Source organism: Nyctibius grandis, chromosome 1 (genome assembly GCF_013368605.1).
Source record: "Nyctibius grandis isolate bNycGra1 chromosome 1, bNycGra1.pri, whole genome shotgun sequence".
Taxonomy (NCBI): Eukaryota; Metazoa; Chordata; class Aves; order Nyctibiiformes; family Nyctibiidae; genus Nyctibius; species Nyctibius grandis.
The window spans coordinates 78,794,456-78,822,304 of NC_090658.1; the positions used below are offsets into that span (position 1 = coordinate 78,794,456).

General features: G+C 38.4%; 1 protein-coding gene across 1 annotated transcript in view; it reads right to left on the bottom strand.

Moving 5' to 3' along the window:
* Positions 1 to 2,411: 2,411 nt before the first annotated feature.
* The window catches only part of CDC40 (cell division cycle 40), a 43,798-nt gene continuing 18,360 nt past the window's right edge, over positions 2,412 to 27,849 (bottom strand). The window contains exons 4-15 of the mRNA XM_068404073.1: positions 21,878 to 21,961; positions 19,784 to 19,923; positions 19,076 to 19,172; positions 17,276 to 17,415; positions 15,577 to 15,651; positions 14,860 to 14,905; positions 13,394 to 13,495; positions 11,973 to 12,088; positions 11,756 to 11,889; positions 6,575 to 6,651; positions 4,297 to 4,441; positions 2,412 to 2,885 (exon numbers count right to left, since the gene is read on the bottom strand). Coding sequence (XP_068260174.1) covers positions 2,708 to 2,885; positions 4,297 to 4,441; positions 6,575 to 6,651; positions 11,756 to 11,889; positions 11,973 to 12,088; positions 13,394 to 13,495; positions 14,860 to 14,905; positions 15,577 to 15,651; positions 17,276 to 17,415; positions 19,076 to 19,172; positions 19,784 to 19,923; positions 21,878 to 21,961 — 1,334 coding nt within the window. The 3' untranslated portion in view covers positions 2,412 to 2,707. The remainder of the gene's footprint in view (positions 2,886 to 4,296; positions 4,442 to 6,574; positions 6,652 to 11,755; positions 11,890 to 11,972; positions 12,089 to 13,393; positions 13,496 to 14,859; positions 14,906 to 15,576; positions 15,652 to 17,275; positions 17,416 to 19,075; positions 19,173 to 19,783; positions 19,924 to 21,877; positions 21,962 to 27,849) is intronic.

Sequence of the window (27,849 nt, forward strand, 5' to 3'; positions counted from 1 at the left end):
AGTCTAGACTTGTTCTGACCAACATTTCTAACAGACCAATTTCTGGTGAAACATGAAATTGGGAAGATAAGACAAGGACATGATTTGAGTTAATTAGGCCAGCAAGAAATCTTTTCCCAGGTGGCTGCTGGAAAGACACGTCTAGACTCGCAGCCCACAGACACTCGCTGCCTATCCTCCTGCACAGCAAACTAGCTGACACCGTGAGCTTTGGAGGCTGCAACTCTCGAGCTGACAAGAGGGAATTATCCTCATAAAAATTCTCCCTGCAGGCTTCAATGCAGATGTGAGAAATTCCACAGAAGATTAAGACAGTGACCAACAGTGAGGGACAAAGGATTTTATCTGAAAGTTTCTAGGGGAATTTTGATTCTAGGCTTATTGCAAGCATTTAATCCCAATTCATCAACTCCAGCAGAACTCATTGAGTCAACGTTTCTTATTTTTTTTCTCCAAAGACAACACCCAGTTACTACAAAAGTTTATACACTTATTTTTATACTGTTGTATATACTATATATATACACACATAAAGTTCTGCCTGGTAGGTGACACATGGAAAAGCACAGTACCAACTACAGAGCCAGGCATTTTGTGTTATTATTATTTAAAGGCTTTTAAGCATTTGGGAAAGGTGTTTCTGATATGGAAACAAATATACATTCCTGTGAGAAGTTTTTGTATCTGCTCTGTTGCTCCTCTCCTCCCCAGTTCCCTGTACTTTGAAGCTGTTACTGGTCAGGGCACACTGCCACATACCCATGTAGGGAATGTAGTTGAAGGAAGAAAACCATTCTAAATCATTCCAGCCCACTTTCTCCTGAAGCAGCACCCAGGGCACAGCGCAGAGTAGAGCTCAACCCCCAGGTCGGGAGTTGAGTCTTCCCTGTGACAAGAACCACGTCGGAATTTCACTCCCTGCGATACGGCAGCAGCTCACTCCCACCCGCACCCTGAAGAGCCGAGAAACAAGAGCAGCCTCTTCTCTCCCTGCAGAGGGGACAGTGCCCCGAGGACACACCAGAGCGGCTCTTTCCTCTCACTCCAGGCTCTACCATTTCCTGCCCCAGTACTTGTACGGGTGCAAGGTTAGGCAATACCCAGTAAACACCAATACACCGCTTGTGCAGACAGTGCGTGGAGTTTTTCAGGTACACAAGGCTACTGAGACAGGAAAGTAAACAGACTTGGTGCAGTCACATGACAGCATAAATGGACAGTGGAAAGACTCTCAAGTTCAGCTTTAGAGAGTTGGTATAAAAATGTGTTAAGCTCCATGTTGACTCACAAGGGCCTAACTTCAGCAAGTACTCTTTGAAAGAACAGAATTGTCTTGTTAATCAATCCTTCCACAACAGGACATTAAAACAAAAAAACCCAAACCCAACACAAAACCCACAAAACAACCAACCCATTTCCTTCCATCTACAGAATTTGAGATTCTTTGCATCTCACCTATGGCAGTGTCTTATCTTCGATCCTGCTGTCAATTAAGGCAGTTACTCCTTTGCTGCTGTTTATAATTGATGAGCAGTGATTGGATTTATATTAAACAATATAGTGTGATTCAAAACTGTAATCAAAGACTGATCAATGGGATAAATTTGTTACACATTTTTATTTCCATGATGTTCTCAAAAAGAGAGTGGATAAGGAGGTAAAAGGGTTTTTTTTTCTCTTGCTTCCAAGCTTGTATTAGTTTTGTATGAACAGTGCAAGAGAATGAGTTTATGTGAATGCTGGTACAACTGCAAATTCAAACACGAGAGGGTAAGAAATATTTTATATGGACACTGCTAGACAGAAGAATTGAATGAAGATAAGCAGACTTTTTATAAAAAGGTTTATTAAAAATAAGTTCTTTAAAGAGAAAAAGTGTGACATGTATATACATTAAATTATCAAAAGCTTTATGGGGCTTATAATACAGTGTATTCCAAACTGAACACAAGACGTTCACTTTTTTTTTTTAAATAATGTCATGCTTATTGGAACCTAACAGCATATGGGAAGAGGGAAAACAACACTTAACACACAACCATTACAAGCAAAATCTTGAAATGGAGGAGTACTTCTAAAAATGAAACTCAGTGATCAGCATGATGCCATTGGTAAATACAGACAGAAACCAAGAGTTTATGAATAGTCTCAGTGACCATTTATCTGACAGCTGTGAGCTTCTGATTAGTTCTTCATTTCTACTGTGAATTAACAGATCTTAGCAAGTGGGGTTGTGTTCTATTGACAGAAGTATTTTGAGGACAACAAAAATACCACCGAAAACCAGGTAAACAAATGCATCTTTTCCAGCTCTAGTGCAGTACACCAAAGATTTCTTCTTAGGAAGAGTTACACAATTGCTGATTTTCTCCTTTAACTCCCCACATCTCTGACAGCCAGAACCACCAAAATAGTTTTTCTTAAAATGATTTTATTTTACAAGAGCGTTTTGCACAAAAAAATGACATGACAAACTAACACTTGATTCTGCATGCTTCAGGTGACCTCAGCTTCTCATACTCAGAGGTCATATTTAGAACTATATCTTTTCAGTTGTGTCTTCTGAAGATTTCCCAATTCTTAGTGCATATATACAGCTAGAGGAGAACTGCAGTATTACAAACGTCTACCCATCCTTACAGCAAAATTCACTCTTAATCTCAGACGTATGCAGGGCTTACATCTTTAGATCTTCGTAGCATCCTCTTTAGTCCCACAGTTTAATAAGACCATCCCAGCCGCATGTAATGACTTTAGATGTTTCGTGTGGATGCCACACCGCACCAATACAGACTTTATCATGTGCTTTTAATCTGCAGTAGAGTTTGGTTGTCTTCCAGTCCCAGATGTTAAGTTTTCCATCTGCATCTCCAGAGATCACATAGCTACATTAACAGGATTAAAATAAAAGCTGTATCATGCGTGAAGACTGCTTGTATTATAATACTTTTACATTGAGCAATGGAAAAAAGCTTCACCCAGTGAGCTTCCTTGTCTGACAGTCTGCAAACATACCTACCAAAGAATTAGCATTCATGCTGTGCTCTAAAGCGCAGAAGTCCTGCAGAAAGTGATTCATCAGCTGCGAGGTAAATGTGCTAAGCAATGCAATTATACCATACACTGTGTTACTGGAACTAAAGAGAATACATCAGCAAAAGAGAAAGTGCCAGAAGTTTCTCTAAAATTTAGAGACACTTCTCTCTGCTTTTTCCTCCAGTTTTGCTGAGGTTATTCTCCAGTTTTTATAGTAATGAATCTCTTATGTAGTACAGTGGTAAATGTATGGGCATATTACTAAGCAAACACGGATGAAAAAGATGGTACTCTAAACAATAAATGAGGATACCCACACCAGACCTGCAAATTGGGAAAACTGAGCAAGTCTGAATCCAGGTATTCTAGGCAAGTGCATATTGTGGGAACAGACCCTGTGCTGCAGACCATGCTCAAAAAGAGCCAGATGCAAGTCAGAAGTGGAAGCCTCCTGTCTTGCACCAGAGCTAGACAAAACCAGGGGAGTCTCTGGATGGTTTAACAACAGCATAAATCATCTTTGCAGAACAGAGAATCTGGACTACATGGACTGTGTTTTTTTGTTGTTTTTTTTTTTGCGTCCAGCTCCAGAGCCCTCAGCACAGCAAAGACATCGACCTGCTGGAGCGGGTCCCAGAGGAGGGCCCCAAAAATCAGAGGGATGGAGCACCTCTCCTATGAAGACAGGCTGAGAGAGTTGGGCTTGTTCAGCCTGGAGAAGAGAAGGCTCCGGGGAGACCTTCTAGCAGCCTTCCAGTACCTGAAGGGGGCCTACAGGAAAGCTGGAGAGGGGCTTTTTACAAGGGCAAGTAGTGACAGGATGAGGAGGAATGGTTTTAAACTGCAAGAGGGTAGATTTAGATTAGATATTAAGAAGAAATTCTTGACTGTGAGGGTGGTGAGGCACTGGAACAGGCTGCTCAAAGAGGTGGTAGATGCCCCCTCCCTGGAAACATTCAAGGTCAGGTTGGATGGGGCTGTGAGCAACCTGGTCTAGTGGAAGATGTCCCTGATTACTGCAGGGGGGTTGGACTATATTACCTCTAGAGGGCCCTTCCAGCCCAAACTATTCTCTGATTCTATAACTTACTCCTATCAAATGGCAAGAGCAAACTTTCCATTCTGCTGCTTGGCTGGAGAACTCTGATGCCAAGTTAATAGGGTGGCTGTGCATCAATGAAAGTTGCAGAGGATTCAAGAAGAAATTTAGCATCTGTGCCAGCAAGTTTCAAGATGAAGCTCTTTCCCACAAAAACTTACCTCATGTCAGGTGAAAAATCCACTTGACAAGCGTAGCCAGCTACCATGTGACCTTTGAAAATTTTCTTTTTGTTTAATCTGAATCTGTTCTGAGCTCCAAAAATCAGAATTTGGTTATCCATTGACTGGCAAGCCAACCATTTCCCTATAAATGCAATAAACAAAGATGGTATCAGAGTGCTGCATTTGAAGAAACAGACTTAACTGGAATGTTTTAAGAGATTTTCATAACTTTTCTTGCACTATCTTGATCCTGATTTTCATTATGTATCAGGGTTCTAATTAGCAGCTGATATTGCTTCTGCCTGGTACAACTGCCAAGAGGCAAAACCTTACGTTTGACAAGATTTGGGACACCTATTCTATAAAATGCACTGAGGACTCTAGAAAAAGCTCTGGCTGTTACAACAATGTGCTGCATCAACCCCACTGACTTACTGGTAAGTTTTTAAGCTACTAAGAAAGCTTGCTGGTGCACATAATCAGGTAATTCAGATGAGGGGAAAAAAACCCATCTAGCTGCAATCTATTTGATTACCCGTTTTGTGGGTACTGTAAGATAGTCATCTCTTATTTTCTTTATGGGAAAAACGGGTCTAAGACTCAGGAGTCTGAAATCCTTACACGTTTTTTGCAAGTATTTAGTATTCTCTGCCCTAATGGAATGCAATTTAATAAAGATGCTTTAGTGAACGAAAAACTCCTGATCTTAACTCTATCTCATTTTGCATCTTGGCAGTACATTAACTCCTGCCTGAGAATCCAATGAAGATGATGCGCTACAGACCACCACACAACAGAGACTTCTGTCTCGAACTCTGCATATCGTCACTGCCTTTACAGTGTTTTATGCAAACAGCGATAACATAAGATGTGCTGACTTGACTGTAAATCCGATCACACTTCCAGCTTCTAGCTTGGAATTTGAGGACTTTCTTCAGCCTCCCAAAGAAACAAATCAAGTGTGTACCCCAAGCATGTTATTCTCCTCTTCTACTTTTTAAAAGGTCTGTTTCCTGCATCGCTCAGGAGGAAAAATTTAATTGATGAGATTCATAAATCAGTGCCCCTAAGCAGAAAAGTTCCACATCCGTAAAATTTTCAATTTACTTTGCTTTAAAGGACTCATTTAACTCCAAAATGATGCATGATGTGCCTGGCACAATCTGTAGCATAACTATTCTGAAAGAACTTGTTTTGTGTGATACTGGACTACTGTAGGTCAAGCTAATGTTAGTTAATGTGACAGGTGATGTCTGGAGCTGAAAAGATGACTGCTTCATTCCTAACATAATTTACTGTCTCATCTCAGAAATCAAATACTCAAATACTAGTCAGCCAGAACTAGAAAAATAATTGAGAAATCCAGTATTTCAATGTGGAAGAATGAGACGAACTGAAAAACTGGACGAGAATACAGCAAGTTGTGCAATTTCAGAAACGGGGGTTGAAAAAGGCCAGCTTGGGAAGATAACATTTTAAAATGCAGCTACCTCTATTGTTAAGAATAAAATATTTACACTGCAAAGTAAATACAATTTGATGCTGATAGCTGGCTGAAAACGTTAACTGTGCAACAAGTTGATCAGCCACTACTCAGCATAATGTGACTGTTAACTGTAAATCTGGCAACACTTTAATAATGTTGACACTAAAGCTGTTTAATTTTGGCCAAACCAGAAAATAAGAGATTTTGTCCTGTCAGAAGGATTTTCACTGATTACTGGAGGCACTAAACCTTTATCCTCCTTCAGTTTGGTTCTAATTGAAGAACACAAACACCAGTGAAACATTAACATGCAGAAACACTGAGATAATTTGGGATTTCTCTTATGCAAGAGTTATTTGGGCTGTATTCAGAACAGAAGTGAACAGCATTAACAGAGTCATGTACAACATCAGTTTCTACTTTAATGGTGGCACCACAAGGACTCCTGAACTTGCCTAGTACTTTGCAGTCATAATCAGTGCCCACCATTGTTTCTCTTAATATTTTAAATACAGCAAAGAGCACATCGCAGCTCTATGAAAAGAATGAGTCCTTTTGCCCTGTCTGGATGAAGGTCTAAATTTAAATTGATACAGTTACCCTGATATAACCCTTCATTTTGACATACTTGTTCTCGTTCTTCTTAATCTTGGAATAAATGCACACTCTGATTTGGGGGAGGTAGTGTGGGGTGACAGTGGGATGCAACATAGCAACATTACAGAGAAGTAATCAGTAAGACATGCCTATGTAAACTAGGCCTGAGAAGGCAGTGAAGTGTTAACCTACCATTTGGAGACAAAGTGACGGCTGGCATCGAATGCATACTTGGCTCAGCTATGTACTTGAAGTCTACAGGAATGTCCCTGCAAAAGGAAGAAGCATGTGTTTTATGAAGACATGGAGATGTTCAAAGGGCTGGCCTCCAGTCAGCTGATTTACTCAGCTACTGAACCATGGAGAGTGTATGGTGGTGTCCAGAAGAAGAATGTGCAAAAGCTCAAAAATATGAATGCCCACCTAGAGAGCTCCAGACGCAGAGCCATCTACAGGAGAACCTCTGACAGAGTGATTTTACCCCCATCAAACGACCCAGAGACTAAAGCAGAATCGTAATTCCAAATGTTAAGAGTAAAACTGGAAAACAAAGATACTCTGTTCCCTCCAGTTTAACTGCAGCTTTTACAAAGTTCTTATATAGGTAGCAAGAATAGACTGGTATATGCATGTATCTTATTGGAATGTCTTACTGACTTGTGCTTTAACTAGAATATTTCTGCCTTTTTTTTTAAAGGAGAAGAAAACAGGAGTCTCTCTCTCTTGTCTCTCTGACAATGCCCTTTTCCTCCAGATCTCCCCAAATGGGACACCAGCCAATTCCAAATGTTCACAGCTGAATGGAACCATGAACTTCCTGGTCTCGACTGCACACAGGACTGTGCCAGTTTATGTTAAGAACATACACTGTCCTGTACAAAGGCCTAGGGAAAAAAACAAGTACAGTCTAGTCCTTACTCTGCAGAACTGTCATTGGTTTTGACTATATAAATTGAATTACTAACGGGCTGTGCATATTCACAGTATTCCTCATACCCTACACTAGAAGACTGGTAAAAAGGGAAGGCATGCATGTCTTTCTCATTAAGCAAAATAAATCTCCAGCAGAAAACAGATTTGATTAATGTGTTCAGCAGAAAATACAAGCAAAGTGTTCTGTAGCAACATTAATTAATACAGAGGGGATGGTTATGACTTCATTGTCTAATTCACACAGTGGAAGGGCTGCTGGGACACTATCGGAGCAGAGAGCGTGGGTGGTTGCCTTGTACCAGCTGATGGAACCTTGCTGGATGGCAATAGGGTTGACATTAGCAAGGTAATTACGATCCTATTTTATTGTGGAGTAAGTTATTTCCCATCATCTTGTGTTAAGCAACAGGCACATAGGCAGCAGGGTCTGTTGTCAGGAAGCAACACAAATGCTCCTGTGAGTTAAATCTTAAAATCATTTACCCCTCAGAATAAGAAGGGCGACCCACTTAATACACTCTGTGGATAAGAGCATGTGAAGGGATAACTGGCTTCCAAACAGGCACACCTAAGACTATTGTTGGACAGTAAATCTGTAAAGGAGTAACAAAAAGTCCACATAATCTCTGAGGCTGACCAACATGACAGCAGAGGAAGTGCAGCCCCCTGTGCCCCTTTCTACCCTTTTGCATCAATACCCAAACAGCTTCAAACCCCACCTGCAACATGACACAAGGTCATCGCTGCAGTAAGGCCAGATCCTGATCAGCTCCCACCATCCAACACTCCCTCAGCCCACTCGTCATCTGGAGTCCTCAATGCCAGGTAAAAGCAATCCCACTGGAAGCCCCATTAAAAAAAGTCTCATCACAGAAGATGCATCTCCAATGCTGAATTGTACTGCAGTGAGAAATTTAAATGCAGCACAGGTTGTCCTGCCTTCGAAGGCTCATCCACTCGAATTTATTCAAGACAGCTCTGCTTTATGTTGAAAGCTACCAGACACACTTAGGACAGCTGCAGGGTATGCTGCGTTAAATTATTAGGCAGGGTAAAGAGATACATTTCTGTTTCACATTTGCTTCCAGTCAAATAGCTAAATAAATAATATTAGCCTGCTCCCTTAAAAAAAATATTTAAAAAAATTAAAATTACCAAGAAAGGTGCTGTCACAGTTGCCTGATCTCAAAACTCATGTGATATATTGTTTGTTTAAATTTTTAAATTTAACGATCTTCAAGTCCTTTCCCCACTTCACAGCATTTCAAAGGCTGAAAAGTTTTAAATATCAAAAGTAGTATCTGCTAGCCAAGATTTAGAAACATGATACTCTGGGGTTCTTCCCCAAGCAGGAGAGAGAAAAATCCTTTTAAAGAAAGAAGAAAAAAAACCAAACCCCCAACCCAATCCAATTTTGGGATCTGCACATCATGAAGAACTCTCTCAGGACACTACTGTATCTCTACCAGGAATGATGGAGAGAAAAGGCCTGCTGAGGGGTACAGCTTTACGGAGATGACAAGCCTCCTAAGCCTGCCAGGATAATAACAAAGCTACCAATGTACAGTTCTTGCTTTGCTAGCTGACTTGAAGGTAAAAGGAAATAAAAGCCTCCAAGGTCAATTGCCCAAATCATTTCACTGCTTATCCAAGTAGGATCAGATGCATACGAAGCAGACAAAGACAAAATAACATTTTGAATTTCTAGAAGAAAGAACACAGAATATCACATCCATGTCAACTTCAATATCACTGCTGTAATGATACAATCACATGAAATGCAAAAGCAGACAAATTTTAAAGTACTCCCATTAAGGCTCCTAAAGAAACCATTTTATCTGCAAGAGTCTGTCCTACACTTGCAGTCTGAACTTCCAGCAACCAACCAACTGCAATTCAGTGTATAGCCCACTGAAATCTATGCACAGGATGAACTCCTGGGGAAAGGAGATTTAAGTTCTCAGGGGAAAAGTTCCTCACTGTGATGAAGTCTGAAGTGGCATCCCATTACCAGCCCTTGCCAAGTCAAAGTGTTTACAAAACACAGTACAAAATTCCTCTAGACAATTGAAACTAAGCAATTAGACCAGCTTTAATTACTGGCTTTTAAGGCTATAGTCAGGTCATAATTACCTCTGCTTTGTTTCTGCAGCATAATGAAGAAATATTGTGCAGAAGAACATGTGAAGAAACATGCCAAAAGGTGCAGTAACCAAATCACCCTAACTTGCACATAATTTTCTTTATGAACTTAGGAAAAAAAGGATTTGAGGTGCAGCACAAAATAATTTGCCATGGAAGTTTTCAAGCTCCAAAAGTGTCTGTACTGAATACATTAACTTAGTTTTAATGCATTGTACAAATCTGGATCTTGAAATTATAGAAATATGCCTACAGACCGATTAACATATCATGGCAGGCTGGGGAGAAAGGTTTTCCAAGCCGTGCCTAGGAAGGCAGCATTACATTTGCTTTTTATAAAACAGAAAAAAAAATCCCTGATGACTGTATTAGAGAACGTTGCCTACAGTTGAGTTCCCTGTTATCTGAACAAGGGAGCTCTTTCTTCAGCGTACAGCAAGCTCAGTACATATTTTTTTTCTCCAGAAGGAAAAAACTTCTGCTACTGGAACAATCAGGTTGCGATGTTCCCATGCCAGAACCTTTTTGCCTTTCCTGCTCTTCCCCACAGAGTGACTAAATCCACCCACTTTGCTATTTATTTCAGCCATCAACACAAAGCTCACAAAACAAGGGCAAATCCAATCTCAAGGAAAGAACAGATTTGTGCAAGTGAGATCCTCCTCCCACTCGCCAGAGAGGAGACACCCCTTAGCAGGTATGATATTGTAAAGATTTTTCTTTAAGGAGCTCCGTACATACATAGGTCTAATTATGAAATACTGAACAGAGGCTCTCTTGGAGTGACATATGGTGACAGCATCACATGTCTAGCCTAAGCCTGGGTTCCCAGACTTTGGTCATTACCACTGCTGCTACTGGCAATGATAGCAGCCGATCACAGACATGCTGAGGGTTTTGCTGGCTGCTTGGGTAACTTTCAAATACCACAGATTGGAGTCTCTTGTCTAGGGTTTTGTTTTCTTTTTTTTTTTTTTTTTAAAAAAAAAGCTAGGAAGGAACTGATTAGTCACAGAGCTGTTGAGCTAACATCCATATTGTGCAACAGCTTTGCATGTGTGAACGGCAAAATGAAACAGATACCTAAAGATATGGGAGTGGTTATTTCAAAAAGAAATTTGAAATGCTAGAGAAATCTTAAAAGTCCTAAGCTGAAAATCTTAGTACCTAGAACCTTGTGGAAAACGTTTCAGATAGGAGAGATTTGGTTTCTCCCCAGATATGTTAAAAATTGGAAGCCATTTAAAAGGATGTTTTTCTTAGACTTCCACTTTTCTATCATCTGTTGTATTCATACTGTGGATATCAATGATTGCCAAAAAATCCAGACTACCATAAAACCAGAAATGAAGCTACACTAAACTAGCTATTTCATACATGGGCCAAATAATAGATAACTCTATGCACATCCAAGTTCAAAGCTTTCAAAACTGACACTAATGTAAGAGAACAGACATTTCTTCAAAAGGTTAATTTAAGGGCTAATACACCCTTGGGGAAAGGAGAGAGAACAGAGATCACTAATAGAGTGCAGTGTGCTTCAGGCTGACAGGGCTGTTTTATGCTTTCTTTGGGGGAGAAGGAAATCTGTGAAGTGTCTCGAGCATTAGGCCAGGATGGGTTGGTTAGTATTCAGCAACGTGACAGGAAGCAACTGGTTTTAAAGATTAAAATCTCTAGAGAAACGATTCTAAAAGATACAATATTGAGATAAATTATTAATAATTAATGCTAAAAAGAAATACAGCCCAATGCCCATATAAAATCTGCACCGATAAAACAGTCGCTACTTAAGATATTTTACTTTGCATACAGTGATTTAGGTTCTGTAGGCTTTAGAAACAGTTTTGAAATATTGCAGTACAGTAGGGCAGTAAGCTAGGGACAGTAATTCACTATTAGACATTAAGAATTATTTCAAAGACATTGAAAGTATTATACTAAGATTTTGGAAGGGATATTTCCTTTCACTGAACAAAAATGTTTAAGAACTATGACCCATACTAGACTGAGTGGCAGTATGCAGGAGGTTGCAAAGTGTATGCCCAACTTCAACAGTTACCAGAAATGAGCAACAATAGAACCAGAACAATCTCAGCTACTTTATTGTGAAACATCTTAGCTACTGCATGTATAATTACATAAAAATTTGTATAAATTTAAATTCAGCTCTTCCTCAGCTAGACAGAACTCACTACACGCCAGTGTCCTATGTGCTATGTATACTTTTAAAAATAAACTCTATTCTCAGTTTGCTCATAATATACTTCAAGTTAAATTTCCAATTTTTAAACTTACCATTCCCAGACTCTTAAGCTCTTGTCATCAGACGTACTCACAAACCTTCTATTTTCATCCACAAACACAATGGTGTTGACAGCTCCCAAATGCCTATCATATTCCTGCACAATCTCACCACTTCGAATATCCCACTACAAATAAAAAAGTCAGAATAAGACCTTGGTTTTTACTAAATACCATAATTTTTAGAGGAAGAGATATTAAGCAGACATACCTGCACGATTTTCTTATCTGACATTCCTGCAACAAAGAGATTTTGTTTATCTTCATCAGGATTGAACTTGACACAATAGGGAACCTTCCTGTTTGTGAATCTTGAAACACATTGCCCTGCAACAAACAAGCCATTCATAGTGCATCAGTTTGGAAGTTCTATGGTGTGATTAGTTCTTTGCAGATATTGATAAAAGCCATTCATTTTACTTTTCTAACAGCAGGAAATACTTGTTTTAAAGACCTTGAAAAGATTAGAGGGTAGAATTTGCCCTGCTCTGTGATTATACTTTCTTTCACACATTTGTATGCATGCACCTGTATAAACACATATAAACTGTTCCGTACCTTTACTACAGCTTTCCAAACAATGTAACTGCTGAGTACCCTGTATACCATCAGGGCATATCAAGGACATCAGGACTGGTCAGGATATCACAAGCTGACCACTGTCTTTGCATAGCATTACCTCCTTAGGATCAGAGGTCTTCTTGACAAGAGACTTAAAACTCAGGCAAGAATTCCTCAATCCTAAGCCTAGAAAAGGATAACAGTAATCCAGCTGCAAAACAAACCACTGACCTCTTCTCATAGCCTCAGCCATAAATACCCTGATGACATGTTATCCATAACTTATAGGAGCCTGTTTTAATCCAAAAGCACAATATATTTTTCAGGTGTCTAACTAACTGAGTTCAGACTCAAGTCTGGAGAATTTGACTTCTACCTTTCTGGCTGTCACCTGTACGAGACTAGTGGCACTGCTAACCAAGAAAGCTAATGTCTTTTTCAAACACGGAAACTTCCTGTCTTAGGAACAGACTTAAGCTTAAAAGAATATTGACAAAATCTATCCTGTATCATTTTAGCTTAAGAAACTATTTGGAGCAGAATGTTACAGAGCATCTCCCAGGCAGCTCTGTGAAAGCATTAGAAGTACCCTCCACTCCCTATACCAGCAGCTCAATTTCCACCGCCTTTTCTTATTTGGAGTGCTCTTCAAGTTCAGGTTAACCAAAAGATCAAGTGAAATAATTCTTCTAAATTAAACATATTTAGGTCTAAAATGTGATTTCATTACTCAATTTTATGCCTGTAAATGTAAACATACAATTAACTGATTTGGTGAAATTTAGTCTTTTTGTCGAAAATTTTTCTAGCGTTACAAATAGCTAACAAACTTCTCAAATAAAAAGGTATATGAAATACAGGTATATAGGTAGTGTCAATTGCACCATTACAGATAACAACAAATCATTTTGGAAAAAAAGGCTATTCATCCTGTAATGAAAGCCTAAACACTGAACTACAAGATGATACTAAGGACAATTGGAAACAACCTGACTGACTGGTAATATATCTCGATATTTACTATTAATTAAACGTAGTGCCAAATCACAGCATCAACAAATACAAACCTACCTGTTTCAGTGTCCCAGAGTTTAAGATAGCGGTCATACGCAGCACTAAGAAACCGAGTGCCAGCATTATTAAAACAGATGTCTCGAACAGCTTTACTATGTCCTACAAGATAAGAAAAATGTGATGATAAACTTTTCTCCATTCATGCTTAGAATTAATGGGGTTTTTTTAAAACATTCAAGTTAAATTCTCCAGTCTTTAACAATTCAAAGAGAACACGGAAATCGCTTACTGAAGTTCTTCCTGAGCACTAGTAAAGAATGATTCAAGTGGGAAAGAAAAAGTAACTCCCAAAGAACGATGAGAATAAACCCCCAAAATCCCCACACCTCTAAAGCACTGGAGAGAGAAGCAACAGCATTGCACAGAACCAATCACTGTGCATCATTCATAAACTGATATGCAAGGGGAACTTTAAGTACTGTTGGCTTCAAAGATTTTTCTGGTCATAGTTAAGAGCTGCAAGAGAAGTTTAAAACACTGTAATAAATGTCAACATGTAATGAAAAAGAGGAGACACAAACACCACAGGAGATACATTTAAAGGCGAAACATTTAAAATTAGAAAACAAGTACAAAATATGGGAAATATTAGATCAGACAATTAAGAATGCTTTCATCTGGTGTTAACCTTGCTACCCCTCAACCCCAATATTTTCATCTGACCACTGCATCAGACTTGTAGGCGATCTCTTTAGTTAAAATATTGCCACAGACAGCAGGTGAATCTGGTTGATAATAAGGACCTTTTGAGAAAGACAGTCAAACTGTTCAGAAAGGGCAGTCTATTGAGAGAGAACCTTTTTTGAGCTGTTATCTTTGCCATGTTGCTGTTATCAGAAATATTAAGTGAAAAAAGACTTCTTTGTTGTTACTCAACATATATTCACTCAGTGTTCTACAAATGTTCCCATTTCAAAAGGATAATCAGCTGCTTTTGTTCTGCATTCAAGGCTGCCAAGAAGTTTGTATTTCTCTCTCTCACCTATTTGCTTTAAAAAGCACCTGTTATATGAACAAAGACAGCACCTGAACCTAAAAAAATATTCCCATGCTTTTGCACTAGAAACTCATCACAGAAGAGACCACCTATTTAAGGTGGGACCATCAGACCGTGAGATGCCCTCACTGCATAAATACAGAGGGCTGCTGTTCTCAACACGAAGACGGCACAATTTAATTTCACAATTTTGCCTTTGGAAAGGAGTCTTGCATAAAGTATTGATGACTGCAGTACACTAACATTTTGTTTTAAGGGTTGTAAGGTGTTATAAACCAACATTAAATTGCTTGGAATAATGACAAATGTTCACTAAAAACTTGCACCTTTCTCAATTCTTATTGCCAAGATTATAACATCATTTGTCTTGGATGCCTCTCTATGATAAATTAGTAAGCTAATCTAAATCATATCCTTCCATGAAGTTGTTTTAAATATACATCAGTTTTAAAAAAAAGACTCTTACCAATAAATGTTCGTAGACATCTTCGATCACCATATACTTCCCATAGCTTGAAAAAAAAAAAAAGGGATGGGGAGAAAAGATGACAATTGTTAAACAACAATGATGCTGAAATTAAGTCCAGACATGTATGGCAACATCTTTTAAGAAATTCATTACAAACATATGACATCTACTGATTAATCACAACTATCTACCCAGGAATTCACAAGAATGCTCTGTCACCTTCTTGTTAGCAAAACCCCCCTAAAATAACTAAGAACCTCATATCATATTCCAACTTTAAAGCTTTAACATTTTGCTAGTAAAAAAAAAAATTATCAGCTTTCTAATATGATGTATGTGGGACTAAAATGAGATTAGTTCAAGACCACAAATGCTTAAGTAAAGCACTTCAGCAGAAACCTATTGCTAATTGTAAAACTAGGCTTCACAGAAAATGAATTATTATAATAACAAAGGCAGTAACCTGAGGAATTTGTGACCTTCTAAATGCTATTACTAAATGATTAACACTGTTCTAACACCCACAGTCTTGTGTATTGTTTCTATTTTTGTTCCAATGAATTTGTAATTTAAAAATCAAGTGAGAAAAAGAAAAGTAACACAGACAAAAGGCATTTGGTAGAAGTACCAAATGTTTAAGTATTCTAAAATGCATTGTATGTATTCAATGATAATATAAAATATATACATTAAAATAGAAAAAAAACCCCTCACCTTAATTTTGCAATCCATAGAGCAAGACAACAGTATATGCCCAGAGAGAGGAAACAATCTGACTGCACTGACACCCTGTAAATAAGGACATAATTAAACATTAAGTGGAGCATCTAGGTATTTCCTCAGTTCACTTGCCCTTTTTTCTAAGCAAAAAAGCTAAAGCTTATCTTTATAAAATATACAGATACTGTATCTTGAAAAGAAATAACCTACCAACATTCCATTTTAGAAACAGCAATGCGTTTTGAACAATTGTTATTGGCAACAAATTGATTCACTTCAACAGCTGTACATATACCCTCCTTCAACACTCACACCATTACTGTGGTAAACACAGCAAAGAAATAGAAATTATGGGTTTAGGTGACCGTTTCTGTATAACAAGCCTTTTCAGGTGGGGCAGGTGAGAAAGTTTTCCACAAAAAAAAATTTCTGGCCAGCTCCATTTCTTACTTATACTACCAGTGGCTTCTACCCACTGAGCTCAGATTCCCTGGGCATAGCATTTCCCATCTATATTTCAGGTACTCCTTGTGGAGGAAGTCCAAAGAACTGCCAAGGACTCATGGTTTGATGTCCCTTCTTTCCATTTCATGTCCATTTTACTCTATTCATATTCCACCTAGTCCCTTCTTTCCATTTCATGTCCATTTTACTCTATTCATATTCCACCTAGTTCCTCCCACCCCTGGTTGGAGTTGGGTGCTTTGTCCTCCCTATTATTGTCTACTTATATCCTCCAGCTTTTCTAGATTTCTTCTGCTTCTCTCATCGGTATCATTATTCATCTCTTGTTTGAAGGAAAAAGCTATTTTATGCATCAGTCTGTTCTGATAGGATAATAGGCAGAGGAGTGACTAGAGCTTTGGGGAAGAGATGTTATTCTGGAAAGCATGGATAGTTGCAGCTACAAGCTTTTTGATGCAGCAATCATTGAAGAAGAGTTCAGAGCTGTGACTCAACTAAAAAAGGCTAAAAGCTAAGTGTTCTCTGCATCCTCCTTTCTTCCATCTTTCAGATATCATTAAGGTGCTGTCCATCACAGCACAGCATATTCCCTCAAGCACTACTGAAAATTAGAGACAAAACCAGCAGGAAATTGAATATAGGCTTTACAAATCTGATCAGTGAAACACTTAAATACCAAAATTATGTATATAGTTACAGGCTATAGCACAAGAAGAAACTGTACATGTTAAGTAGCATCATCAAAGAAAACTTGTAACAAGGCAGACCTCTCAAAGGTAATAGCTGTATTTGGGAATCCTGTAATGCTGATGCACCACAATCACAAAACCTATGTAACTTTTCATAAGTTTGATATGAAACAGTCCTTAAGTACTTTTACTATAAAAAAAAGCATTTTCAGGGATCTCTAGAATTAGCCTTACTCTTACTCACATGGTAGTTTACGAAATAACTCCAAATCCCATAGAAGTCACTGAATAATATTTGTCCCTTTAAAGGACGTCAGAAAGTCACTATGTTCATGAAAACGTATATGCAGGTAAACAACTGCATTTGAGTAGGCAAATACCTTGTGTGAGCATGTAATGCAACCAGTTACATGCATAATGTGGTAAAGATGAAAATACTCCTCCTTTCTACTGATACTTGAGTTTTATAGAAGTTACTAGCTTCAGACACACAGTGAAGCGGGTTTTTATAATGCACGCTCACAAATACGACTTCCCACCTTTGTATGTCCAGACCACACATGGATTTGTTTCTTTGGAAGATAGCACTTCTCAGGTGGCACTGTAGAACGGAGGTTAACTCCAACATCTTGAGGGACATGAAGATAAGATCTCCCCTGATAGTCATACATTTCCTTAACTGAAAAGGTAAACACAGTATTCTGAGAATCCAAGAGCCTGTATTTTAAGAGGTTATAATCTTCGAAAGGCTCAACAGCTACACACAATTAAGGTTTTTCTCAACACAGCTGCTCTGCTGTGAAGGGGAAGGGGCAACCCACTTCATAGGACACAGATGTGGAATCTTATTTGACATCAGCTGAGCTCAAATTAAGTTATTTCAGCAAAGTCTGCTTGGAATCTGATAATCTCCCCCCTACGCATCTTACTCATCATCAAACAGCAAGAGAGTTCCTCCAGCCAACAAGGGTTTGCTTACACTAACGCTATGCAGATTATAATGTGCAACTCTAACCCTGGCATTTGCTTGCAATTCACATTCCAGCCAGCTCTGTGCTGTGTCAATCATGTCAACAGAATTAGAAACCAGAGAAAAAAGATCCATTTGTCCAGTGTGAACCAATATTGGTCAGCAGTAGCCAACAGCTGCTCTTTAACTAGATTTAAGAAGTGATTGGGCAGTCAGACATGCAGGAATGCATTGTGTATGGAAATGGCTATTTCAGAGTAGACTTGTGCTGGATAGCCATAACATTAAGGTGTGCACTGATTAATTTAATTTCTCAGTTTCTTGGATATTGTTATGGCAGTTTTGGTTGTACAAATGACCTCCTGCACAGTATCAGTGTTTACACATCTCTACAAAATGGCCTATTTCTGGAATGTTTGTGTTTAAGAAGATTAAAGTTTATTTTGTAAGGTCTTTCACTGTGAAACTTCAGGTGGAGAACATTAAAAGTTGGATACAAAATAAACATTCTATAGGAAGCTAAATGGCTTAAATTTCAGGTATGTTATGCTTCTCACTATTCAATAAATGTTGTCATGATCTACTACATATGAACAGAACGAAGTACTACGTCAGCAACTCATATCTCATAGCCACTTCTTCTTTAATGCATACAAGAAAGGATGCTCCAGCTTGTGCATGTGAGCCTGGGTGTAGAAAGTGGTAAACAAAGATAGACTTGGTTTACCTATCTGTGCGAAGTAATGTAAGGCAGGACTGCTTTGCATGCGGAGAGTTGAAATAACAGTTTCCAAAAATCACTTAATTTTACTTACTTACCAAACCATTTTCTTTGAAGGTACCACATGCTATAGACTTCCATAGGGCAATTATTTGATACACAGTTATTCATAGAATGACAGCAAGAACATTTACATTAAGAATTCAGGAAGTAAAAAGTCCAAGTGATTTTCTAAATTGTACATAGGTCATAACTCAAAGCACTACCTGCTGATGAAAGAACTGACACATAAAACTGCAGTAATTCTGAAGCTGAAACTAAGCCAAACTCATAACTTTAAAATGTTTGCTCTGTAAAATAGGAAAGGGATATATATGTCTAGTACCATTAAAAATAAATAAATAAAACCAGTTCCCTGAAAGATGACATTTCCCCACTGCTCTTCACAGTATGAAGTGGAATTAGTCCAAGTTTCTCTCTTTCCCTGTCCTTTACGCTTATGCATGTGAGTGCTATTATCTCCAATACAGAAACATCAAGGTGCCTCAGCAAAACTGCTGAGGCTGTCTGCCATCCTTACTAATTAACACAGCATGCAAGAAAACACAGTGAGCAAGAAAATGAGAACAGGGAGGAAGATGCCATTACCATGTAATATAGTCTTCTCCTCTCCAGGTTTATCATCTTCTAGTTTTCCTCTCTTCTGTCTCTTGGCTGTTATTTCATCCAGCTCTTTCTGTTCTTCCTGGAAAAATAAAACATGATCTTGACTTTTAAAAATTCAGTGTTCAGAATCACATAACAAAATCCAGAACTGCACTACCGTTTACTTACTATTAAGAACACATTTATTTGCTAATTGAGATTAGAAGTCTTTCTAAGCATCAATAAAGAGCATACCTTTATCTAAACCAGAGTAAGTCAAAAAGCTATGTACACTGAAAATAATTAAATACTATTTTTTTATTCATAGACTACAGCTAAGCATCACTGACTGAGCAAGAAGGATGTTTGTTGGTTGGAGAGAGGTTTTTTGTGGGGGGGGTAATTGTTTTTCTTTTTTAAAGAAATTTTACTTTCAGTTCTTTTCAAGCTGCTTCTGTTTATAAACATCTTTTAATCAGACTCTACACACTACATACAGATACCATTAATTTTATTTCCAAAGAGTCTTGCAAATAACTGAATGCAGAATATTCGGAACACCTTATTTGGACATTCGCCTGAAATGCTTCTATCGCCCTAAAGCACAGCATAGATCTTCTGCTTGGAAAAACTACTAGTGCAGCTGGATCTCTGTTAAAACCATGGCAATGTACTAACCATTTGTATCTGTTGTGTTAAAGTAGTACTTACTTCTGATGGTTTGGCTACTTCTTTTTCATCAACATACTTCGCCCATGGTCCCAGAAAACCATCAATATTAGATGCATCATTCTCCTTGAATTTCTTCCTTTTTTCAATTTTCCTTTGTCCTGTTTCAAACACTGTTAAACCTGAAGAAAGAAACAACAAAATAGAAGAGCATTTGACCAAAATTGGCCAAAGCATTGCTATCTTTTCTAATTATGAACACTGCTATGTACAGTAATAGAGGAACTACTTAAACTGTGTGTCATGGTTTGTTACAGTATTTAACCATGCATGTACCCATACATTTTTAACAATAAGTCTGCAGACTGTATGAATATATCAATTTTCATACTTTAAATAGTGCAGTGTTTGAAAGAGCAGAGTCCTAACTATTGGCTACTGATCCCCTTCACCTCTCAGTTTCTAAAAAGAACCCCCAAACCCAAAATAAGACAAGTGTCCCAAAACCCCAACCGCAATTGTGTATTTTAATTTAGTAAAAAGTCATAGAGTCACAGAATGGTTTGGGTTGGAAGGGGTGTTTAAAGGGCATCTAGTCCAACCCCCCTGCATGGTCATCTTCAACTAGATCAGGTTGCTCAGAGCCCCGTCCAACCTGACCTTGAAAGTTTCCAGGGATGGGGCATCTACCACCTCTCTCGGCAGCCTGTTCCAGTGTCTCACCACCCTCATCATAAAAAATTTCTTCCTTATATCTAGTCTGAATCTACCCTCTTTTAGTTTAAAACCCTTACTCTTCTTTTAGTTTAAAACCATTATCCCTTGTCCTATTGCTACAAGCCCTATTAAAAAGTCTGTCCCCATTGACACGGTCATCTACCTCCAACCGCTATCTTGTTCTTTCATACAAATGCTAGCTTTTCACAAATGCTGTGCCCTCTGAACTCCATTTGCCAAAACCATTAAGCAATATAGATATGGGAGGAAAAAAAAAAATCAAGTTAAAAGATGTTAAAGTAATGACTTGAAGTTTTTCAAAAGGCTGTATATACAATTACATGCAATTTTCAAACAATGTTTTCCTACAGCATCAGTAATACTCATCTAGTGCAAAGGAGCCAAAAAGAGCTTTGTATAAGCAAGGGGAAACAAGTAATGTAAAAGTTAAAGTAATGATCAAATGAAGGAATCGTACATTAATGAAGAGTTTTCTTAAAATAAATTACTAAAATTCCATTATGAAAAGGTTGGTTTCTTTTATTTTTGAAACTATTTAATCTTAGCCATTTCTGTCTGATGTCTGTTGCTGCTATACCAAAATACGTCTATTTTCTTTATCTTGCTTTGAAAAGAAAGACTGGAATAACCTTGGACATATTCTGTGGAAGAGGACACAGAAACAAAGAACCTTTGCATACACGTGAATAAGATGTTAGAAAAATACATGCAAGGGAAAGCATAACTGTAAAGTTTACACAGCTACAATTTTCCAATGCAAATAAGTCACTTTGAGTGCTAAATATCTTATACCAAAGTATTAACTACAAACCCCATGCCTCTGGTCGTCAGTCCTCCCAGTGGCATGCTATGCCTTTACCATTTGGCAACCTTCCAATGGTTTTTGTTTTCCAAATAACCCAAACAGCTTAACTCTGCTAAGCAGAGATAACATGCAATTCCCAACAGAATGCTAGAGGTTGCATACAGAGTGTACACTCAGTTTGCTACTGAGTAGCACAGTTAAGGTGATTAGCCCAACATACAAGTATCATAATGCAGACATACCACAATTTTAGCTAAGACAGAATTTAAGAGGACCAAAAAGCTCTGTTTCAAATATACAGATCAAATCTATTCATGTAATGGCACATGCTAGGTTCCAATTACAAATCCTAATTTGAACTTTGACGTAACGGTAGTGTGAAATATTTGCTACTTCAGGAAAACAAAGCCCCCTAATATATCTGTTCCTTCTTCACATTACAATTGCAATATATCTTCATTTATTGTGTCTTTAGACATGGGTAAGTCTGTCATAATTCCTTCCTTTGTTGATACCTATTCAATTTCTTAGTGAAGAAGAAACAGAAACAGTTATCAGTTGCAAGTGATGTATTAAGATTATGAATTCTTTACCTTGATTTTTTTCAGCTTCTTCTACAGAACCAATATATTTGGTAGCAACTTCAGGATTATCTATAGAGGGATCTAATGCATAACCTAGAACAAGAGGAGAAACAAAATACTGTTATTTCAAGTTTTTTAATTTTGTACAACTTTTATTACTCTCTCTCCCCCCCCTACATTCCATGATATTTTTTTTCCTGTTGGCTCTCAAGGAGCTAGGGATGAGGAAAGGTTGACACTTTGAAATCCCATCCAGTTTTCACTTGGCCTGGGTATTAGGATGATTACAAAGTATTATCATGAAGTCCTTGAGTATTCATTGCTGCCAGAATGCTTAAATTTGCACAAGATAGAGAAGCAAATAAATATAATAGGCAACAGTTAACATAAGACACAAAGGGAGGGCAGTCACAGGGAGCAAAGTCACAGAATCTTTCTGGTAGGAAGGGACCTCAGGAGGCCCCTGGCCCAACACCCTGCTCCAAGCAAGGTCAACACTGAATTCAGATCAGTTTACTGTAATACAAACATTAGATTTTGAAATGCCGTAGCAACCTCTTCTTGTTGTAACATGGCATAAGGAAAAGACTAGCTCAAAATCTTATGTTAGTGACACGTGATTTTGAACAGATGCTGCTTTAGTTGAGGGCACTGCTCCTTGGTTTGCAAAGCCAGTAAGTCACGCTGAAACCAGCCCACTGCTGCTGCACAGAGAAGCCCTCTGGCTTCAGCAGCAGTCTCTGGCCCCACAGCCCCCTGCCCTGCCCTGCCCGCTGCCTCCGCTGGATCAAAGAGAGTGCTACTCATCTCTGGCTGTCCTGGGGATGGCAGCAGCTGGAAGGAAGAGCACAGAGATGGGGAAAAAAAAGGAAAGCGAATTAAGTTTTCCAGGGCTTTGTGCATGTTTATCTCCCCCAGCAGAAATTACTTCCTCCTCCTCCTGCTGGAGTTGGAAAAGCTTGTTCCTTCAACTTGAAAACAGCTGCTTTAACTAACACGGATGGTATCAGAAGCAGCAGCAATGGCCTTTAATTTTTAAAGGAATTAAGTATTCACATCTCTTTTTCCTGATTACAGCTATTGAGTCTTGTTTAAAAAAACAACCCAAACCTGCTGCATTTACTCTTATAAATAATTTATAAAATGTATCAGCATTTCATAGATATTCAGGATATTTACAACTTTTGATACTGAGGTTCTCAGTTTAATATGCATATCTCACAGTTTATCTTCATTTCTCCTGAAGTGGATAGCATGATCTTACAAGAATAAGACAGACAAATAAACTCATCTAGTTTCCAAGGAACAGGTGCCCTGAACAGTTACTGACCACCATGGCTTTTTTTTTGTGAAAGACTGCACCCTGGTGGACATATCACCAATTTTTATTAAATATTATTCAAGTGACAAAATGTCCCTTGAGGACCCAATGAGAATTTCTCTGTACCAGAAGGAAAAAAAAAAAAGCAATGAAGATATTAAACCACTGGTAAAAGTAATCACACACACAAAATCAAAGAAATCCTACAGCATACAATCTGATTCTTGTATTTTTGCTGATTCACAGAGACAATAATCAACAGTGGGAGATTACCCAGTCCACCCTAGAGACCAATGGCCTGTACAAGCACTTGGGTGCATACAAGTTGAGAACCTATCAACATTGTCCCAATAGCCAAAGGAGATCATCTCCCCAGCCATTTCTCAGAAAGATTACTGTCCTAGAAGATGGTCTAGCTCATTTCTTCTTAGGTGCTGGAAAAAAAAAATATTATTGAAATTAGTAGAAGAGCCATTCCAAGAACACAGCATGTGTTCCCATACAAATGGAGCAATCTGCCTGCAGACCAACTCTCGAGCTTCAAACCTGATAAGATGCAGTCATGGAACAACATATGCCCAGATGCTCCATGAGTATGATATAGGGAGGGAAATATATACCACCGCCCTCTTATGAAATATGAATTCCCACTATACCTAAACCAAACAACAACAAAATTATTCTACACTATTATTAGGATTTACTTCCATGGATAACCAAACTGAGCAGACACTGCAATTAGACGTTCGCTAATTTAACTGCCTGCTTTTATTAAGCCACTATTTCAATGAGTTCTTTTCCAAGCTATAAGGTTTCTGTTAACAGCAGGGAGATATTACTTTGGATTTATGTCAAAATCAATACAGTGGTTTACTTGTCCTCCAACTGTATTGACAGAGTCTCCGGGACTCTATTTTCTCGGTACTTGTAAAAGAGGGACAGTATTCTAATGAATAGGGCCCCTGGGCCAAGCACAGCTTCCCGTGGAAGCGAAGACTTCTTATAGCTGGGTTGAATTTGGTCCAGCATCATTCTCATAGAAAAGCTCTGAACAATTTCTACTTTATAGTGGATATGTAAAAGAGAATCTTTTCTTTCTGGCTGGGACTCTTAAACGCAGCTGCAAAAGACAGCTTGCTTTTATCCTGCTCAGCTGGTATGCCATATAATGTGCCCTGACTCCTACATCTCCTTCAGTTTTATTTAGGAGGTAGATATTTCATGCTACATTTTAGCAAGGAAAGGTACAATTCCACCTACATTCGTAATTTCAGTGCACCTGAAAATGGTTGGTTAAATAACCAGACTTCAATGTGCATTCCAGAAAGACAGCTAATTAAAGTCTGTTTACACCACACTGTGCAATGCAGCATACAGAGACCTAAAGTAGCTCAGGTATGCGGAACAATACAGCTGGACTAACCCATTCTGACTGCACTGGCCACAGAATCAAAATAATCACAGAATAAAGTGCCTACAACTGTAAGAGGTAACAGTGACTGTAGGTGTTGCATGTACTATGAGTAGATGAAAAAAATCAGAAGCATTATTTCCAAGTCAGAGTAATTTTAAGCTCTTAAAATATCAGTCTTACAGATGAAATAATCCTGTTACAACCAAGTTACTGAATACTCATAAAGAGCTTTAAGATTCATGCACAGAAGATTGTTTCTTGTTAAATAAGACATTAATATCTTGTGAAGGAGAGATTTTAAAATACTAAATACTGAATGAATGGAGCTGTCCACTTCTAGGATGAATACTGATGCCAAAATAGCTATGAAATTATTTTTCTGCCTTATTCATGAACAGTTTGTGTGCAGCATGTAAAAAACAATCCGTAATTCTGCTTCACACTGGAAATTGATATATGCCCACATAATTAAGAAGAGTATATTGCCTTTTTTTTTTTTTTTTAACAATGCTCAAAAGGGAATTTTCAAGAAAAGAGACTGCTTCTGCTGAGGGTACAGATACAGAAGAATAAACAAGTGCTTGTATTTTAGGACTTCCTAGTCTTTTTACCCATGCTCCAAGGACTACCACATCGAAAAAATAATGCTAGTTAAGCTTTTGGCCATTTATATCATAATGGCTTGTGAAGAGAAATCTGTTTTTCTAGTGAGAAAGCCTTCCCTTTAATAGCTGAAATTATGTAAGAAGGTTGCCTTACATCAATGGATTCAAAATAGGGTAGATTACCTATGACTGCAGATGCAAAACTGGTTACCAATTAAAAAAAGGTCAGACTCTCAGAGAGTAATTACTAACGGCTTTCCATCAAACTGGGAGAGGATCTTGTACAAGATTATAAAATGGCCTGCTTGGACTATTTTATTCAATATTTTAATGGATTATGCCATCAGGAAAGGATCAGATATCTGTAAAACCTCCAGCTGATACCAAAGACAAGTGTGAAATATTTCACTTCAGCAAAGACATGCTGAATGACAAATACCAAAAAAAGAAAATAACTGATTAGGTACAGGGGAAAAAAATACAGGCTGCAAGGGTAGTGATGTTGAATAAGAAGTCTATCTGACACCCATGGGAAAAAAAAAAAAGAAAAAAAAGAAATCTGAGATTTATTGCAAAGGGAAAACTACATAAAACATGGAACAGCCCTGGCAAGACCTAATCTAGATTGGCATGTCCAGTTTTAAGCAATGTATTTTAAAGAAAAATTTAGCTAAAAATTGAGAGTAACAAGAATAATAAAATGTTAGGAGTGGGGGGAAGGCCTAGAAAAGGTTGAAGAAACATGCTTGTCAGTCTAAAGAGAGATGAAGGACAGAAGGCAAAAAACTGACGGACGTAAAGGTAATTTCAATATGTGAAGCATTAGAGACAACAATGACCCGTGGCTTGATAGGGCTGCTGAAGGGAATATGAGAAGTGGTGTAAATTTACAGCACAGAAGGTTCAGGGTGGTAACAATAAAATCTCAACTATTACACTTGTGAAAAAAATACAACTAGAATATTTATGTAGATTTTAAAACCATGCAAAATACTGTAAAAGTAGGAATGACCTTGAAGCAATTCTGACTCAACTCAAGAGGTCTGACTAGACCACTGGTTTCAAGTTGTTGTCTGTGGATAAAGGACCTGCTAGAGAGAGTCCAGCGCAGAGCCACGAAGATGATGAAGGGGATGGAACATCTCCCTTATGAGGAGAGGCTGAGGGAGCTGGGTCTCTTTAGCTTAGAGAAGAGGAGACTGAGGGGTGACCTCATTAATGTTTCTAAATATGTAAAGGGCAAGTGTCAAGAGGATGGAGCCAGGCTCTTCTCAGTGACATCCCTTGACAGGACAAGGGGCAATGGGTGCAAGCTGGAGCACAGGAGGTTCCACTTAAATTTGAGGAAAAACTTCTTTACTGTAAGGGTGACTGAACACTGGAACAGGCTGCCCAGAGAGGTTGTGGAGTCTCCTTCTCTGGAGACATTCAAAACCCGCCTGGATGCGTTCCTGTGTGATATGGTCTAGGCAATCCTGCCCCGGCAGGGGGATTGGACTAGATGATCTTTCGAGGTCCCTTCCAATCCCTAACATTCTGTGATTCTGTGATTCTGTGATTCTGTGACCTGAATATCCCCTGACTCCTTCAGGGGAGTCTGAAAGACAAGAGAAGCAGATTGCATTCACAATAACAAGTGTTCACAACCTCTTGGGGGTCAAGGACAAAATGACAGCTTAAGAATCCAGTGTGAAAGAAAAAAATGGAGAACTACTAGAGCACTCTAAGATTTGGCTTTTCCTTTTGTGTATTATATGCCTGAACTACAATGTTTTGTATCCTAAAGAATAAAAAGACAGCAGCACATATCTGACTACTTCCATGTGCTGGTATCACAGAGACATTCTTGTTAAAGAAGCTGAGGTCTGGTTGATCTGCCAGAGATCCGAGGTTTGCATTTGGCATGCTCTTCCTCAGTTTTCCATGGACTGAGGGATGGTACAAAAGTGACTCAATTAAGCTATGGTATTTTTGAATTTGTATAATACACATTCTGGAAGAGCAGCTCGTTCTCAAGAGGTTGTTTACTGCAAAGAGAAGCTGCAGATCTTAATCCTAATGTGGAAAACATCTCCAGTGCCTGTGTCAGTTCTACCTCCCTGAACTTCTGGAATGCAGGGAACCTTACCGAGATGGGTAGGTCTTATCTAGAGTTAAAAGGTTGTCAGTACTGAGAAGGTTCAAAGAGTGCTTTTTGATTAAATAGCTGGGGATAGCCAATAGTTAAAGAAAAATAAGCAATTTGGAATGACACACAATCTTAAAAGCCATATCCTTAAGCAAAAGGTAGCACAGAAATTTGAAACCTCAGATAACAGGGACAGCAATAAGCACAGAATCCAATTTAAACTGAGGGCAGAGAAATGGAAAACCCAAGCATGCATACAAAATGGCAGAGGCTAAAAATAATACATAGTAAAATCTGAATATCTTGTTTTAAATTCAGAAACTAATGTAATTGGTAGGACAACACTGACATAATTGGACAGAATACGCTCTTTACCAGGTAGAAAGAATACAGAAATAAGATGGTCATACCAGGGGGGAAAAACATGCTATATGCTACAGAAAGCTTAAAGACAAATCAGATTAACACGTTAATAGTGTTAACAAGCATTAAAGGATCCTTTGGATTGAAATT